The sequence below is a fragment of the Myiozetetes cayanensis genome, unplaced genomic scaffold (assembly GCF_022539395.1).
Source record: "Myiozetetes cayanensis isolate MyiCay16 unplaced genomic scaffold, myiCay2020 scf7, whole genome shotgun sequence".
Lineage (NCBI taxonomy): Eukaryota > Metazoa > Chordata > Aves > Passeriformes > Tyrannidae > Myiozetetes > Myiozetetes cayanensis.
In genome coordinates, this window is record NW_026087964.1 from 8,502,441 (window position 1) to 8,521,788 (window position 19,348).

Genomic DNA, 19,348 nt, shown 5'->3' on the forward strand with positions numbered 1-19,348 from the left:
CTTTCCACTACCCTATCCTTCGCAAAATAAGAAATAGTGTAAAGATACAGAGTAAACAGTTGTAGGGAAAGCACTAAAGAGTAATAGCATGAAAAACATAGAAACATGCTGCCATTTCCACCCCCCTTTCAGCTTTTTCCAAAGCATGACATTATAACTCTACAGGTAAACTACTGGATCAAACCCAAAGTTTTGCTTTTTTCCTCTCTAACTAGCATATTCCTATGTCAGTGTTATGAGACCTTCCTGTGGCTCATCATTACAGCTGTTAGGCTACTTACAGCTTTATAAGCTACCTAAAGTGTTCATCAACTGCTGGGAAAAAGAGAGTATCACAAAAATAACTTCCAAGAAAGGTATCTCAGTTGAATTTAATTTCTTTCCACCAGCAATTCCTTCACCTTGTCAATATAAAGATTCCATTCTGACTGAGCAATTAGTACCCTGAAGGGCTCCTGCGTGTCATTTTCTGACCTTTGCCCATTTCATATCATCTAAGACCAGAGATGAGGGATTTATATTATCATTCGAGACAGCTACTAGGGAAATAATATATAGAGACAGAAAAGAGACTAATTTTTACATATATATTTAGTTAATTTAAAACAGAAATATGAATTAGGTTCTAAAATATATATAAGAATTAAAAGAAAAACATCACAGGAATAACATCATAAAAACCATGGCATGTAAACAGGATAAACCATGCTAGGCAGGCTGGCTGTTCTTGCAAGAAGTTTTCTTTCAGGTTGTTACTGCTTCAAAAGCGAATTCCAAACTGTCTTCAGAGAAAGCAGGAACTTGTAGCACCAGGGACAGTGAAAGAGCCCCCTAAGGAGCACACCTGTGTGACAGTTGGGTGCACATTCAAATCCTCTTTTGCAAGTAAAAGGCTTTCACTACACTTCATTAGCACTGCAATAACACGAAAATTAAAGGCAATTTTCTCTCCCTATCTCTCCACATTAGAGGTTGCTAGCACAAGCATATGTACAAGCAACAATGCCCCCAATCTCCTCGGAGGGATTTTATGAGCAGCAGTAGGTCTTTATCCTCAGAGCAAAATAAAGATGAATTGGAATGATAAAATAGAATAGCTCTCTGCTGCAAGGGCCTGCGTAAGATGAACCAAACTGTAAAGGTCAATCTCACACACTTGCTTTCAATTCAATTCCACAATCCTAACTATCTACTTTCCCTTTAGAGGGAGCATAATAAATAATCTGTTCCACAGCTTATCTAGCAGATGGCACAGCACTTGCTCAGCTCACTCTGCTCTATCTCTACATTCTAGGGCACCAGGCATCTCTTTCTCTCTTTGTACTATCTCAGGGATTTCCAGTTCACTTTTAATTTAATATATATATATATATTGAACTGAAAGCACCAGGCATGGTCAACATACAATTCCCATTCTGTACTCTCCTTTTCCCCTGCTCTCTGTCTGGGCCTAAGTTCTAGTGTTTTGCTGGTGTCCACACTCCTTAGGAACTCCAAAAAGTCTCAAAACTCCCAAAAGGCGTAACATCATCAGAGGCCACATCTCAGCACAACCAGATGAGGAACAGCAAACTACAGCCTGTTCTTGCCTTGACTGAGGACACTGAACCCTGATCTGCCCCCACTGGAACAGGCCAAAGCAAACCACAAGATAGTCAGGATGGCATGGAAGGAGCAGAAGAGATGCCACCCAATTTGCAGCTGATCTTAGAAAACTTAACAGGAAAAATAACCAAACAAAGAAACTATGGAATGTTCTCCAGTTCAATTTCTGTAGAGGTTTGCAAAAAATCAGGACACCACCACAGTGTCCTGGCAAAAACACTACTTGAGATTTCTGGACTGAAAGCAGATCCTTAAAATATGATCAAACTTGCATAATTACCATAGAATCAGAGGTCCCATAAATAAAAATCAAAAATTTAATTTATAATTTAGTCGTAGCTCCAGGCTACAATTAAACCTAAGTAATCTTAACAGGAAAGGTTGAGCATGGCATGGACCCAGTTTCTACCCCACCACTAAGTGCTTTTTTAAGGTGCAAGTGGGTTTCAGAAAACATCCTGAAGAAACACAATATTTTTATGTAGGGAAGTTTTCCCAGGTTCATGGTTATTTAGCCTATTTAATACCTGCTACCACTGCCTTAGAAGGAAGTAAGGATTTCTGCCATATATATATTAAAACCTTCAATCTTTTTGCTGCCCCAGCACAAAAAGGAATTACTTTCCTCCCATGCTAACACAGCTCCCTCAGATTTCCAAGAAGAGTACTAAGCAGTCTCACTTCTGAAAAAATTCACTAAGAAAAATTCCTCTCTGAAGGTAACTTAAGGAGACCTTAACTGATGGAAAAATACAGGTTAACAAGAAGCAAAACTTCTCTATCTGGGAAAGAAAAAAAAAAAAAAAAAGCAAACCAAAAAACCCCCCAAAATTTAGATCTTTACTCCAAAGAGGAGCTCAGAAATGCTAGGCTAAAAGATATCAAACTTTCATTACAAGTGCTTTAGGATAACAAAATTAATTTGAGATCTTGAATGTACAAAAAGGGTTGACATGCCTGGAAAGAAAAGATCACAAGCTGATTGTTATCTCTGTCTCATTGTCCTCTTCACAACCATTAGAGCACATCATGGCTGATTTACAATAGGGATATTAACAGGAATATCTGACATGACAATCATATCTGCAGTATCATTAGTGTGGAGCCATTAAAGAGTCACGGGTTACATCTGCATTCCCATTGTACGTGCTAACTATTTTACACTAAGTGTCTGCAGCTTCTTATTTTAGAAAAGCTAAGCACGGAAGTTAAATTGAGGTCACATTTCAAATAGAAAATTGCTTTTGCACAGTCCCCTAAAAACAGTATTTGGCACCAAACAGCTGTTTAACCTTGTTATTTTAACTGAGCTATGGAAAGGAATTACCTGTCTGAAGAGAATTCAATTCTAATTCCAGAGGTAATTTTTACATACATACAAATACCATCCTGTGATACAGGACAGAGATGGAACAATCTTTTGCTTGAACATACAGGTACTGTATCACCACTGTATCCTAATCTGCCCAGCTGCCTTTTCTGTGGAGAAGAGAGGAAGTCAATACCAACAGACAAGTTCAGCAGGGTTAGGAAATCCTTATTTTTTAATAAAACTTAAGAACCATTTCATTTTGGTTCTACAAGCAGTGCTAAGATAAACTTACTGAATAGTTGCCATATATATGCACTGCACATTTACGTCTTGCCCATATTTATGTAGCCTTGTGTGCTGTCATGGTCAGGTTTTAAGCCTCAATCAAATTTTTTAAAAATAATAAAATATTATAACCACATCAATAGCAAGTAATCAAGTCAAACCTACCTATTTGGCATCTGTTACAGCTTTTTCAAGCTTACGCTTTTAAACAAGATCCCGCATCACCACTGAAGCAGAAAGTTTATCTGGTTCTTTCCAATCCTCTTTCCAAACAGACAGGAAGTCTGTGACACAACTGCCAGCAATTACTGCCCCGTGAGGAGCTGACAGTGGCTGCTATCAATGAGCATGTGAGGAGTTGTGAGCAGCAGTTCCACAGAAATTCAACTGTTCACTTCCTCCACGTTTCAGCTGTGCTTTGTCCCAAGCCAAGTTCGCCACTTATGTGAAGTCACCTCTCAAGAGGTCACCCCTTCCCACCAAGCCCCCCAGTTCAGTATAAAAACCAATCCACTAAAAGGAGCAGACAGTGCTGCCACGGTTTCTGTTGCCAGTTTATTCCAGGTCTTGAAGTCAGCTGCGAACCTCTTCCCTGAAAAGTCTCTGAAAGTCTCCTCTAGCCAGGCAGGTTCAATATTGTGCCCAACCAGATAACCCTGAAGTTGGTACCACCAGAGTCAAGGAACTGTTTCTCTGGCACTTGTCACTCAAACAACAGGAAAAAAGGATGGGCTCCAACAGGGTGCAGTTGAGCAAGGTGGACACATATACACCCACTGACACCTGTTGGTGCACACATACCCTACACCTGGACTTTCAGACAACACATGGGGGTTTTTTTTGCCCAGAATTCCCAAGATACACCAGTTCCTGAAACAAAAGGGTAGACGAGCTTAGGATTTAGGAGTTTTCATGACTAGACTATTTGGGTTCTCCAGAAAATCTGAATTTTAACTGTGATGCTGTGACTACTTTACCATGGCTCCTCAGACGAAGTTCTGCAGTACCCAAACTCCCGGCATGCAGCACAGAAGGACAGTTGCAAGCAAAAGAAAAAGTGAGATGGTAGATGCTCTATGGTAGACCAACACTGACCTAACATAGATTATCTTTGCAAGTAAATGGGTACCTCACTCTTAAAAAGACAGTTGGTGCACAGAAACAAACAAAAAAAGTATGAAAATTATCTAGAAACTGACCCCGCTCATGCAGACTGATGCAATTTCTGATCTGCGTTTACCCAACACTAATTTGCAATTGCAAGTAAATTTTCGTTATGAGTTTTAAACACACACAACATTTCCTGCTCTCAAGATGCATGCTCACATTCGAATCTTAATTAGTCTTTTGATGAAGAAGGTTATTTTCAGAAGACAAAACGAGTGGAATAGTCATGCACATTAACTAACGGAAGGACTTACCAGTCTCATGAACAGAGCAGATGAAAAATAAGGACAGTGGAGAAAGTTCAAAAGGTTCATATTCTGTAGACCAAATTTATCTTGAAAGACATTTTTTCAAATGAGTATCAGACTCGCATGTATTCTTAAGAAGCAAGAAAGAAACAGAGGCAAATCAAAGTTCATTTCAGCTGCTGCCGGGGAGACCCTGACAATCCCTGCTAACTCTAAACTACACCAGGAGGGAGCACTAAGTTCTTGAGCCCCTTGGCATATCCAAGGCAGACAAATTCCATGTATTATGGACTTTAAATAAAGTAAGCAGATATTAATCCTCAGAACTGGGTAAACCCACACTGAGTACACAAGCAGTGTAAGAGATGTCTCCACAGACATTATTCCACAAGGCATCCAGAAAACTACACTGAGCCAAGACATTTTAAGTAACATAGAGCACCCATTAGGCAAAAAATAGAAGATAAATTTTATGAAATATTTGCTGCATTGTGAGCAAAAGTGTCCAGTCACCTTATCTGACATAGTATTAATTCAATTAACACTAGCTAGGAAACATTCTATTATGGAATTTAGGCAAAAGGTGTAACAGTATTGTTTTCTTCTCATCCTCCAATGACCTTGTATATTCTGTACCAATCATAACTCTCACAACTTTCCCTCAATAAACAGAATAAAGAGTTTTCACCTCTATATATTTCAAACTAAACAATTTCCGAAAGCTGAGAAAATAAACCCTGAGAAACCAGCAACGTATTCTGTCAAAGAAATTTTTGTTACCTGATTACTGGAGGAACAAGACTGACACATAATTCATGATGACTGGAGAACCGATGGACTTGAGAAGGCATGTTTGTCAGGAGACACACCAAAGTCTCCTGAAAGGCCCTAAACCTACATCCTCCATGGGTAAAAGCCAGCAATTGGAACCCATGACCAGGTAACACTGGTTCCTAGAAATAATTCACTAGACACAGTGACTGCCAGTTCTACCATTCCCTGCTCCCAACTTCAGATCACCTCGAGGTCAACTTGCACCTTTGAAAAAAAAAACCCAAACCAAACCAAAACCAAAACCAAACACACAACAGAAAACCCCAAAAAAAAACCAAAATAAAAAACCCCAACCAACAGAACATCACAGAAAAGTTCAAGTATTTTGGCTATGGCGAAGAACCTCCACAAACAAGTCAAAAGTTATGCTTCGAAAAGGATTCCAAAAATACATACAAAAGCAGGGGTTGCAGAATTTTATCTCTGGGAGATCGCCAAAGGTCAGATTAAAGGAAGAACAATGCTTGGTTTGTGGATAAACAAATCTAACAGAAACAGAGCCAGGTGGCCTACACAGTTGACCTACCTATGGAAAAGGTAACTAATAACAGAACCATGTTTTATAAATTCCTACCACATTTTATAAACAAAAGTTTTCCAGCCACTGACATTTCAGTATGTTCAGTAAGAATCAAGGACAGTGACACTTTACAGGGTAACAGATACCTGCAGGTTTGGGGAAAGGAAAAAAAGAAAAAAGACTTCCACAGTTAGAGAAACAGTAATACAATACAAGTTAGCAGTACAGGACACCTGACAGCTTGCAATAGGGTAACTTGGAAATTTCTCTAGAATTCTGGAAAAAAAGAGCAGGGTTTAAAAAAATACTTATCAAAATGACAATATTATGCATTGGCCTTTTTTCATAGAGGGCAGTCCTCATTTCACAGGAGAACAAAGTAGAGTTGCCTACACTGAAGTGTCCGAGATATGCAAAATAAATCAGACAGTAACCCTGCAGGTTTAGGAGGCAGAATTGGTTGTAGCAAGCCAAGAACTATTCTGCACATCAGTAACTTACAGTGCTAGCCTACCATGCAAATATTGCAGAATTCTCAGAAACAGGAGTTTCAGGAAGTTAGGAATCTCCTATAAAATCAACATTCAGGTCCAACTTCAAACTAATATATTAGAGTCAAATCAGCTACAATTAATGATCCTTTTCTAGCTGGCAAAATTCCCAGTTACCCTAATGTTCTCAGAATAATTCAAAATTCCATTCCTAGAGTCCCAAAGAAGCTCTCTTCATTGATTTGAAGCACTATTACCACACTAATAAAATACAGAATGCATACATGAAATGTCACCCTAAGCAAAAAGCTGAACCCGAGTAAACTGTAAGACCCTGCAGCTATAAGGATGAAACACAGACTGGTTTGTAATAAGATCAAGAGGAAAAAATGAATAAAAGCTCTAACTGGTGCTCAGGAGTCTCTATCTGTATCCAGTTTGAGGCCCCTGGACTCCAAGAAACAGAGATCAAAAAGCGGTAGAAGCCCAGTGGGTGACCACTGTGACAGCTGGGTGGTGAGGCCTACGACAAACGAGCAGGGATGCTGAGAAAGGTGGTTTCATTCAGCCTGGAGGACCAGTCTCAGAGATGCAGTGAGTTAAAAAAACAAGAGGCAAAGCAGCAAGTTGCTGCAAGGTAAATTCCAACTGGATAAAGGAGGGGAGAAAAAAAAAATCACAGTGGTAGCAGATAAATGCTGGACCATGCAACCTGGAGAGGCTGCGGTAACTCCAGGCTTGGATGAAGTCCTGAGGAACACGCAGCCCCGCACTGAGCAGGGGCTCACACCACCAGGCCCCAGAAGTCCCTTCTGACCTGAACTGCTCACTGACTCCGTACTTGTGGAACGCTGCTGCTCACAAAGGGGAGCCCAAGCACTAAGTAAATACCTTGTCTTACCTCAAGATTGTTGCCAAGTTCTTTTGTTTATTTTGTCACTTGTCAAAGTAAGGTGTGAATGACCCTACTATTTACTGTAGGTTTTTTAACTTTGTTATTCTTCTGGTATGGCTCAACAACTTTTGAGGCACTTTATGACTACAAAGAGACGCTTAACATTGATAAGGAACGGTTAGTTCATTAAAACAGGAATGTCATTAATGCTCAAATTGAAAGTAACAATTCATAAAAATGAACTTGGGGTGTTTTTTTCTGTCAGTAAATTCAGCATTTAACAAGATGCTAAATATGAAGAGCAAGGCATAAAGCCATATATTCCTGCCGCAGAAAATCCATGGGAGAATAATAGCTGAATGTTGCAAGCAACATACAACACTCATCTGTGCTACAGATCTCATTCACCACCCCGTGTGAGACTTCTGTAATGCTTCCCACCAGCCACTAGAAAAGAAACATACACATTTTACTTGCTTTTAAATAATAACTAGACCACATTAAGTCAGTTTTGTACCATTACTAAAAAAACAACCCCAAAGCTCAAAGTACCACTGAGCAGATTTTCATTTAACTTTCATAATGAACAAATAACTTCAACAAGCCTCTTTGTTTACAGTCTTGTTTGAGCAAAACTGTTTCCGTTACTCAACAGCAAAACTAAGATTTTAATCTATAAAAGGAACTTCCCTTAAGAATAAAGAGCCACATATCAAGTAAGATTTAGTGCAAAGCTTAAGGCAGAACTAACAACAGTAATTATTCCACAATACATTATTCCACGCATAAGGGAAAATAAGGACTACAATTAATGTGGACAGTTTCAGTTCAACACCTAGTGGAGAACAGGCTACATGACAAAATTCAAAACTTCATACTCTGAATTAGAAGATAGCAATTTTGGAAATGGTATCACACAAATTTCCAACCTTCATCAAAAGCAAAGGCTGTCATCTTTGTAGAACTCCAGCTTTGCACCTGTGGAATATTTTCTTTGAGAGAGAATGTTTATTTCAGGAAAATTCTGCAACTTTTGTTTTACACAGAGGTGTGATAATAAGTACAGATGAGGGGAGGACCACTAGTCTGATGGTTCAAGTAGACAGAGTGGCTTTCCAATAAGTACTATCCAAAACCACACTGTAAAGATTGAAGCACCCTTCAGATGAGCACACCTAAATGCTTCACAGGCTGCTGAAATATAGTTACCAGTGCCACTGTTAAAACAGATCCTCAGTGCCTGTGCTGCCTCCTACAGTACTGAAACATGAGCTTGTTTGCCTCCTTGAAAGAGGTCTGATAGTCTCACTCCAGTGCCTGGTAAACTTATGGAGAAGATTATTCTGGGAAGTATTGAGAAACACCTGAAAGACAACACAGTCATTGGTCACATCATGGCTTCATGAGAGCAAAGTCCTGCTTATCAAACCTGATTTCCTTCTATAACAAGGTAACACACCCAACTGAAGCCAGCTGATACAATCTTCTTTGATTTCAGTAAAGCTTTAAATACTGTCTCTCACAGTATCCCTCTGGACAAAGTGTCCAACCCACAGCTGGATAAACACATCATGGGCTGGGTGAGCAATTGGCCCATGGATTGGGCACAGAGGGTAACAGTGAATGGGGTGACATCAGACTGGGGACCTGCCACTAGTGGGGTTCCACAGGGCTCCAGCTCAGGCCCTGTGCTCTTCAACATCCTCATCAACAGCTTGGATGCAGGACTGGAAGGTACACTGAGCAAATTTGCAGGTGACACTAAAGTGGAAAAATATGCTGACTTCTGGAAGGCAGGGAGACCCCACAGAGAGACTTCAACAAATCAGAGGACTGGATAATCACCAACCATAGGAAGTTCAACAAGGGAAAGTGCCGGATTCTGCACCTGGGATGGGGAAACCCTGGATGTTCATACAGACTGGGGAATGAGATGCTGGAAAGCAGTGCCATGGAAAAGGAACCTGAGGGTCCTGGTTGATGGCAAGCTGAATGTGAGTCAGCAGTGCCCTGGCAGCCAGAAGGGCCAACCGTGTCCCGGGGGGCATCAGGCAAAGCATCACCAGCCAGGTGAGGGAGGGGATTGTCCCGCTCTGCTCTGCACTGGGGTGGCCTCACCTTGGATATTGTGGCAGTTTTGGGCACCACAAAATAAGAAAGATATTAAGCCATGAGAGAGTGGGCAATGAGGATGGGGAAGAGCCTTGATGGGAAGTTGTATGAGGAGCGGCTGAGGGCACTTGGTCTGTTCACAGCTGGAGAAGAGGAGATTGAGGGGAGACCTCATGGCAGTCACGACTTCCTTGTGAGGGGAAGAGGAGGGGCAGGCACTGATCTCTTCTCTGTGGTGACCAGAGACAGGACCTGAGGGATTGACCTGAACTTGGGTAAAGGGAGGCTTAGGTTGGATATTAGGAAAAGGTTCTTCACCCAGAGAGTGGGTTGGGCACTGGAACAGGCTCCCCAGGGAAGTGGTCACAGCACCAAACTTGACAGAGTTCAAGAAATGTTTGGGTGATACTCTCAGGCACATGGTGTGACTCTTGGAGATGGTCCTGTGCAGGGCTAAGAGCTAGACTTGATGATGGTTGTGTGTCCCTTCCAACTCAGTATATTCTGTGATTCCTCTCTTCCCAGCCCTTTTAGATGCCCATTATTGACAACATCAGCTAAGAATGCACAAAGATACAGTAGCAGGGAGGGACAAAACTGACACCAAATTCCTCTCTGATTCCGACAGGCCAGTGAATCCCAGAGGGTCAGACAACTACAGCACTGGGGAGCCCAGCCCCCCTCGCAGGGCAAAGCAGCCTGTGCTGGGTGTCTGTGTAGGTCCCCTCCATCAGAAGCTGGGTTTCTGGAGCCCTTCCTCCCTGCTTCTGGACAATTACACCTGCAGCTCAGCTACTTTTTGTTCATTTGTGGTTAAAAGCAGTGCACTCATATCCTCCCCCACATTGCATCCAGCTCTTTCTGTCCCTCCTCCTACACACTTCATTCCTGTTCTCAGCCTGTCTCCTCCTGAACAGCCAATACTCTAAGAGGCCTCATTTAACAGAAACGTGCATGAAAGAGGAGACATCATCATATCTAGTATCTCAGATTACTCACTCACAATTACTTTCATCCTTTTTCTTCTCTTCTGTGGTCAGTGAATTCCCATTTTTGGAGACATGAAAAGTGAAAAACCAACAGTACAATGTTCCTTGACATTCTACCTTCCTTTTAACGCCAAAACTAGAGAAGTACACAATAAGCTATCCTCTCATTAAAATCAACAAACAGCATTAGGAAAGGGTCCTATTCGTTAACACAGGTGATTTATCTATGCCATCAATGGACCTAATTCCTAAATTCAGAACTCCAGATTATGTGTGGCCAGTGATCTCAAAACATATGTGTATGTTTATGTGATATAACCGTATCAGATTCATGATGTAAGACTTAATGCTGGAACCAGTAGCTACTATTTTGAAACTTAAGCCCTTTTTCTTATCAGATTACAAGGTCACAGCCTGGACTAGTGTGTGTTTCTATGTATGGTATAGGATGCCAATCCTGCTTCAGACGCTTTCTCTCAGAAATACAATTTATTTATACTGTTTACTTAGCAAACAGTAAATTGTAATGTTCTTAAAGCCTTTTCTTTAATATGTAGTCTCTATTCTCCTACTACTTTGAACACTTGGATCAAAAAATTCTAGTTGTAGCCTGAAAAGAAAGATGATCCAGATTCCTGGAAAAATAGGCAATATCCACGGCGTTGGACCAAGTAAAAACTTCAGATTCCTGTAACCCAGTGAAACGAAGGGACCTGCATGTCTTATTATTAAACTGAACAGAGTCCTAGTCCTTTTTATGATCGCTCTGTGCGTACCCATAAAAATCCTTATCCTCAGCCTCCAAAACAATAAAGGAAAATGACAAATGAGAGGTACAACTTCCACAGTAAGATCACAACAGTCCTGATTCAGCAGAGCTGTTTAAAGCCCGTGCATTTAAAAAGGTTCAGCAGTGCTGTACAGAAGCAAAGTCCAAAGGTAAAACTCATTAACCCACGCTGCTCTGGGTCAACAGGGCAAAGGGGCAGACAAGTCAGTGCCTCTTTAGTCTCCCAGCCAATTATTTGCTCACACTATTTTTCGAGCCAAGTTCCTGCATATATTCAAATGAAGGAAATTAATTCCAACTGATGCTTTATATGAAAGACCTCTGGGCTTTGAAAGCTGACACAAGTGACACTTGAAAACAACCAACACGTCAGGTTTCTTTGTCAACAGTCAGTGTTACAACTGCTTTTCAGAAGCAGTAATCCATTTTCATGTGCTAACTTGGAGCCTAATGAGAGCACTGTATCAGTGACACCTTAAGCTCTTCCAAGAGGATAGCTGTGCAAAAGCAAGCAAGAAAGCAGTCTCTTTTTTTCACTTTTGATATTCCTGCCACACCCAAAGATGCATCAACAGGAAAGAACCAGACTTTCAGAGGCTGAAACTGCTGAAGAGACAGCAACTGAGCCAGAGGAGCAGTCCAGGAAACTTTCTTCACCATAGTGCTTAAGAAGGCAGGACAGGAGCACCCCATTCCCAAGTGATCTTGAAGGTGCCAGGACTGACAAGCAACAAGCCAATGGCATTCCCCTTTAATTTTTTCTACAACTCAGTTTGCAAACACAATCTCAAACCAACACCAACATTTCATAAGACACCACAGACATTGCCAAAATTGATATGGAACACACAACCTCATGCACAATGCACCTGCACACATGCATATGGTCTTGCAAGGAAAAACAAATCTACAGAGTGCTAAGAAATAATTTTACATTCCAAAGCAAGTACTTCTCTAAGCATTTTCTTGATACTACAGATGATTTACTCTTAATTAATTATATAAGTAGCTTAGGCACACGTAACCAAGCACTGGAGGCATCTAATTACTGTCAGCATTATCTCTACAGGCAGCCACAAATCTTAACTAGCATGTCAAGACCGAGTTTGCTCTGGGTAAGTTCAAACAAACTGAGCCATTCCCAGATGCCATGTGGGGTTCAATACAAGCACAGGTGCCATTTCAAGACGAAAGGTTTCTCCCTTTTACCAAATATCAGCAACTTGTGCAGAAACTTAAGCTGATTCATCTCAGTGGTTGAAACCTGTATCCTATTACTCAGAGAAGCCCTCCAAGAGCTGAACGTGCAGATTAAGGCTGAGTGCCTGCACTGCAGCCTTACCCCATGACCATCAGGCTCCTGGAAGGCAGAAAGGCTGTGTACAAACCGCTCAGGTGCTTGTTCTTCCACACTGTACACCTGTGCCAGCCACTCACCAAAGTCCTCCTGCCATAGTTCACCCTTGGTTCTCCAAAGTGAAGGTTTATGCACTTAACCTGCAAGAGTGAGAATCTCAACTGAAACTCCTTTCAGCAGAGAGTGCAGTGCTAAGAACACGCTCCTCTCTGGGACTTGGTTTATACCTACCACTGCTGCACTTCTAACAAACTGCTTTAAGAAGCTTCCTCTCAGCAAGCTGGTCTTCAACAATACTACTCGAAATGCCTCCTCCTCATGTCACAGTGCACACAAACCCTGAGCAGGGTAGGGAGGCCTCTAGAAAGCAGCTACTTTCAAACAAAAACAGTGCAAGACCCAGGTTCATTTACTTCAGTACTCACTGAAGTCCTGGAAATCCAAGAGGCCCACACAAACTCCAGGGAACAGGGAGTTCACTACAGGAAGCTATTTCAACCTCGTGGATGGCAGATTATACAAATGAACAAAAACTAGCTACAGTGTGTTTTGAAGCTTAACAATGCTAACAGAATAATACAAATAGTACTCCCAGTGGCACAGAAGGACCTCAGAAGCTCCCTACTTGTTCCATACCTCTGAACCTCACCACCAGGTCACAGGACATAAGATAACAGATGCATAAAATATGGGGGTGTGGTGTGCAAGCACGGACAAAAAGTGAGCAACTCTTGTTTTCAAAACAGAGCAGAAGGTGGATGGTAAATGGAAGGATATTCAAGGTCAGGTTACAGATGGAGCACCTGGAACTTCAAAGCCGATCACCTAGTTTGAACTTAATCCTCATATTATCACCATGACATCACCCACCGATCAAGATTATCTGTTCTCCATTTAAAAGGCACTCATGACAGCCTTTGTTTCCTGGCATTCAAGGTACCTGAAAAGATTCAGGGTAAAAATCTCAGTCTAGTGAGTATCACAGTTCCTGTAACACTGATAAAACCGCTACAGACTACACTAGAACAGGATTTGGGCAGATGGCTTTACTTTGCTGGATGCGAACAAGTGAGAAGAGGGTAAACATCCCACTTGAGCAAGGTCTAAATAGCCTGTTCCACTGTGCTCCCTCCAGGCTGAAGGACAGCATTTGTTTGAGTTAGCAGTTGTGCTACCAGAATGGGTAACAAAAGTTCATGCTTTGAAGTGCTGAGAAGCCTCCTGCTTCAGAATTAAGTCTGGTTCCATGGCAACAAACAGACAAGGGTCCACAAAAGCTTCAGCACCTCACACATGCCTGATGACTGGAGTTCTGCTGCACAATACTTCAACCCAAGAATAAAAATCAACAAAGGCTCCAGCCAATTTAATAGGTCTAAAGAAACTGCTTCTCTTAAGCTTTGCAAATAAGGCAGCCTTTCAAAGAATCATGTTTGCCAGTATTTTATCAGCCTATTCATATTAGCCTATTTGTCTCATGCAAAAAAACCACAAACACAAACATGAGGAAAAAGAGATTAGCCGAAGCAATCCCGAGTGCAAAACAGGTTAGATACAGCCAACTCTGCTCCATGCCTAAAGTTTATTTCTAGAATGGTTTCTCTAAAATGCATCATACTTCAGATATCATATCCTAAAAATAACAGCCATTATGAAGGCCTTACATAAATAAAACAAAAACCAAACTTACCAGCAAACAACCAAACCCCCCAAAAGTAGACAGCCCTTTTCTCATTTGCCACTTCCCCTGGGCATCTGAATTTAGAACACCCTCTCTTTCACACAAGGGCCACATTTAGAAGAGGTCATGTAACTGCTTTGAGTGGCCAGTGCTGTCATTTCAACAAGTGAGTGACGCAATGTCAGATGATTTCATTCCATACATAAATGAAGGAAAAAGGTATTAAAAAAACCTGGAGATGAGATTTGGAAAGACCATAGTAGTCATGCAAAGTGTTTGGCAAGTTTCTGTATTTTAAGTTTCATACACTCAGAATGATCAATAAAATATTCCATCACTGCTAAACCATTTACAAACCCTGAGATGTCAAAGCTCTTTAATACAGGTATGGATCCTACCTATATTTATCTATTTATGTGCCATCATAATAAGGACTTTGGCCAAAATCACAAAAGATATTACCAGAGAAGCTACTGTTCAGAGGAAAAAAGACCTTCTTCAGAACTCCTTTTATTGTAATGTAGAAGGAATCTTGCAAGATTTAAGATGCTTCCATAAAACATAAAAAAAGGAGGATGCAGAGCCTTAGTCCCTAGTTATATCTGCCTACTTACTCGTTACACAAAAAGGATGTTAATGCAAATCTAAATTAAAATAGCAAGCTATTATATCTTTAAAAGTAAAATATCACACAAGACCATTCTCCTATGATCTTACATAATCTCACTGTTGAAATACAACCATATTTCACAGAAGCATTACCTGGCAAAGAAGTTCGTAAAAGGTCCCAGGATTTTCCGTTTACTGTCCACATCTGCCTCGTGACAACACTCCTGCTGGCTCTGGTCATTGGTCTCTTTAGTGGAATTCAGTGTAACATCCGAGAAGTGTGCCTCGTCTGTCTCAAGATTCACAATTGCACTTGAACTGCTTGTGACCACAAAGTCCAGAATGTCTTCATTGCTAACTGATAAAGTTGTTGACAGTTCTGTGCTGAGACTAGACACACTACAAACAGAGATATCGTCACTTCGATTCAGAGTTTTTGAGGTTGGACTATAAAGTTTGACGGTGTCATACCCAGTCCTTGGGAAAGTGGAGGATTTTCGCACAGCACGGTCGTGCTCAGCAGCCAGGGAAGGTGGAGGCACATACGGTGGCAGTGTGCACGCGCTCTGAAATGCCCTGTCAGGCACAATTTCAGGTTCTGACTGCTTTCTCTTCACATTCAACACACTGCAGTGAACAGGCTCCGGATTTCCTATTTCTAGAGTTGGAATACCAGAATCCACTGATTTAAGGCTATGACAATCTTCTAAAGCACTGGACAGCTGGCCAGGCCCATACTCAGGCAATGAGAGATCTCTCGGGGTCCCAGAGTTCAAGTTTGGAAGGCCCTGGATCCCGCTGCCCACTCTTGCATCCAGAATTCCCATGAAGGTCAAACCGTTTAAGGAGCTGGATAAATTTGCATCAGTTGTCTTGGCCCAACGAGTACCTGGTTAAAAAGAAAGAAAACATAAGATTATGAGTTTGCAGGAAGGTTGTGGTTTGTTCTTGACTGTTTGGGTTTGTTCAGTGGGGTTTTTTTTGTTGCCTTTTTTTTTTTTTTAATACTCTCAGTCCTGTCCCAATTTAGGCTTTCAATTAAAAATTGTTTTCCTTTTGCACATGATTACTATCCCTTCCTCCTGCTTGAACAACCTGGACAATGGTAACTTAAATTAGGCTTCTAGAAAATGTCAAGCATGAAAAGTTTTTCATAAGCAGTTTGTGTGCCAGTGTTTGCTTCTCACACATATCCTGAAAGTGAAATGACATACTATAAAACCTGCAGTATTTTAATATTCCATTTTAATGTTGAGACAAATATTTGAAATTTATTTTTATACAGTCATAAGTGCATATTTACTGATTCCAGGGGTCTACAAAACTTGTTTACATTCACTTAGACCAAATTCTGAATTGTTCATTTAGTCAGAATTTCTTAGCATTCTTCTGGAAACCAAATAACTGATAATAAATTTGTCACCAAAATAGAACGCATAATGTATCAGTTTTGCATTAAGCAAGAGATGCAAAATCTGAACAGCTACAAAGCTATCCACACAGTCAATGTTTTGACAATACACTTGATGCACTTCATCAGTGCATGCACAGTAACACTGACGCTTGCAAACACATTGTAATTACTGCAGTCAGGGACTGCCTTCCTTCATCTTTGCAATATCCCTTCACAGGGTCTCCCTGGGGGCTGCCAGCAGGTCAGTTAATCCAGGTCCACTGTAAATCTGAGTAACCCTCAAGTGAGGGCTGCCAAGAGGAGCTACAGGTTGGGTACACCATCCTTGTGAGCAACTGCAGCCTTCCATAAACCTGGAACACCATCAGGACTGCTGCCCTGGCTTCCAGAACTGCTCCAGACCCTTTAAACACTACATGGTCATTCGAGTGACATTGCATACATCTTCTCTTTCTATATGAATAGTTAAATTACCTACAGCTCTGCTGAAGTTTGCAATGTAATTACTCTGCAGCAGTTGGCAGAACAAATATGCACATATTGCTTCAGTTCCTTCACTCTGAAACACTCTGGGCTGAGTGTGAAGGAGTGAAGAACACTCCTTCCATTTTGCCAACAGATTGCTTTCTAGATGGATTTTTCTCCAGTTCCTGAAGCCTCATCTCCTGCTTCTGGTCTCCTGTTCTCTCTCAAGTGCAGCACTTAATTAAAGGTGACAGTTGTTCTCCAGGAGGTCCTCCCCGCATGCTGCTTTTAAAAAACAAATACACACATACCCCAAAGCAAAACCCAATTTGTGAAAATTGGTATCTCACAGCAGTTCTAAACCACTGGTTAATGTCACCTAAGCCCTGCCAAACATCAGGGTTTGACACGCAGTCCGTTCTTGGATCTGAGCCCATCAATACACTGGCATCGTGGTACTTGCAGGCAGGAGGTGAGAGAAAACACACTTCAAACATATTTAACTGGTCCAAACCAAAACATCTGTTTCCCTAAGTTTTCAGTCAAATGGGAAGTTCATGAATGCAACTGTACTTCGTATGCTACACTAAATCTTGAACTTCCTAACCAAATGCTGTTTGCTAGCTGGTATGGCACTCAAGTTCAGTCCACTCCTAAGTACAGAGAAAAGTCAAGGAGAAATAATCCTGGATATTTCCTCTTTTAGACTTTTCCAAAACTTTGTAGCAGCCAACTACATGCTACCCATCCAAATCAATCAACACATCAATTGCCTAATCCTCTGCATAAGCAAGGTTTCAAGTGTATTGTTTTGACTAAAAAGCTTGTGAAGATGTACACTTTACTTACAGAGTTGCTATAGCAACTTTTTCCCCCCCCACATTACCATGGTTTTAAAAGTTTACATCCCCTGCAATGTAAAGTGATGTCTTGAGATAGCTAGCACACCAGCCCAGTACATTATGAACTGCCGGTTCACTAAATTAAAATTGCAAGGGCCAGCAGAAAACCAAACAACCCCAAACAGCAATCCTTGAATACAGGCAACAGACTATACTCAAGAAGTCAACTGTGACAGTTGAAGTGTACACATAAGATATAAAATGGAGAATAAGATATAATTATTGTTGCATATACTTGGATCTCCTGCTTTCAGACCTTCTTGCTTGGATTCACTTGTTCTTCTAATGCAAGTCTGACTGTTTCTCATCCCTATGCTCCCCTTACCCCTTCATACACACTACATTGCTCTTCAAATCCACAGCCCACACATTACTCTAAAGTATGTATCTACACACACTATGGAACAATACACAAGAGAGTGTAGGTGCTTTGTAAGAATTTACACATTTAAATGCATCTAGAAAATGTAGTCCAGAAAACAAAGGACAGAAATGCAATCAGTCAGGAACAGCTTTGATGATTGGGTAAACAGCACAAGCATGTTCCCATAATGAATTCCTCCCCTGACTGCCTTCACTTCTGCTCAATGATTTTCCCAAGTAGCAGCCAGTCCTTAGTTTAATTGCATGGCTCTTGTCGACCAAGCTTACAAATGGTAAGCATTCAAGCAGCCTTGGCAGAGGCAGTAACTACAGCAGCTCAGGAGGCCAAACAATCCTGTAAACAAGAGTTCAAAAAGAAGTGAAAACAAATTTTCACGCCAGGTACTGAAGCTATTTTAACTTGGCTTGGTATTTTTTCAAGCAATAAATTTAACAGAAAGAGATCCTTTAAACAGGCAACCAGCAAATGCAGAAGTGTGCAACAGCTACAGCTTGCTGGAGCAAATTATGCAACAGCAAACTACCAAGGTTTTACACAGTTCAGCGAAACTGTGGGAAGCTTTGATGTGTACCCATCAAGGGCTTTAAATGAAAACTTGAGATGCAATCAGCTGTCAAGAACATACATGAGAACTCCTCGATCTGTTTTGCTTTAGGTTGTTGTAGGATTGTTTTCAAGGATGTAGTGAAGTGATATTTATACTCCTTGTTTTAGCTGCCTCACTGCTAAGTGCAAAATCTAACAATTGATGTAAAATATTCTCTCACATGCTCCAATGATACCTGCTTTCCATAAGTCATTTACTAACATAACAATATTGTAGTATTATCATCTGAATAAACACGGCATTAATAAAACATTAGTATAGTAAACTATTGGGAAATAATAAGCAATTTTGTCTGCACAACGTTCATAATCCCCATGGTTTATTTCAATACATATTAATCTAAATAAAATCGATAATGGTAAAGTCTTAACATCCTATGTCTTATAGAAACCATAATGTCGTAAAACTGAACATCCCACAAGAGAGATAACAGGGGAAAGGGAGTTAGGGAAATACAGCCAAGGTCACACGTGGCAATGAGAGGACAGGTAGAGATTATTTGCTCATTAACACTTCCAAAGTAAGTGTCTTTATCAGGTGCACCTGATAAAGACAGTTTTGTAGCCAGGTTCAAAATTAACATCGGGACAAAAGGGGCAGCTGAACTGCATAAATCCTTCCCACAGAACACACTGGGTGCCAGAAGTTTACGTGTAAGCTCAGGAAAAAAAAAATCACTG

General features: G+C 41.0%; 1 protein-coding gene across 1 annotated transcript in view; it reads right to left on the bottom strand.

The window, feature by feature from the left end:
- The window catches only part of TBC1D14 (TBC1 domain family member 14), a 69,505-nt gene that overhangs the window by 48,187 nt on the left and 1,970 nt on the right, over window positions 1-19,348 (bottom strand). Inside the window, exon 2 of the mRNA XM_050338191.1 lies at window positions 15,049-15,784. Within this exon, the coding sequence (XP_050194148.1) occupies window positions 15,049-15,784 (736 nt within the window). The remainder of the gene's footprint in view (window positions 1-15,048; window positions 15,785-19,348) is intronic.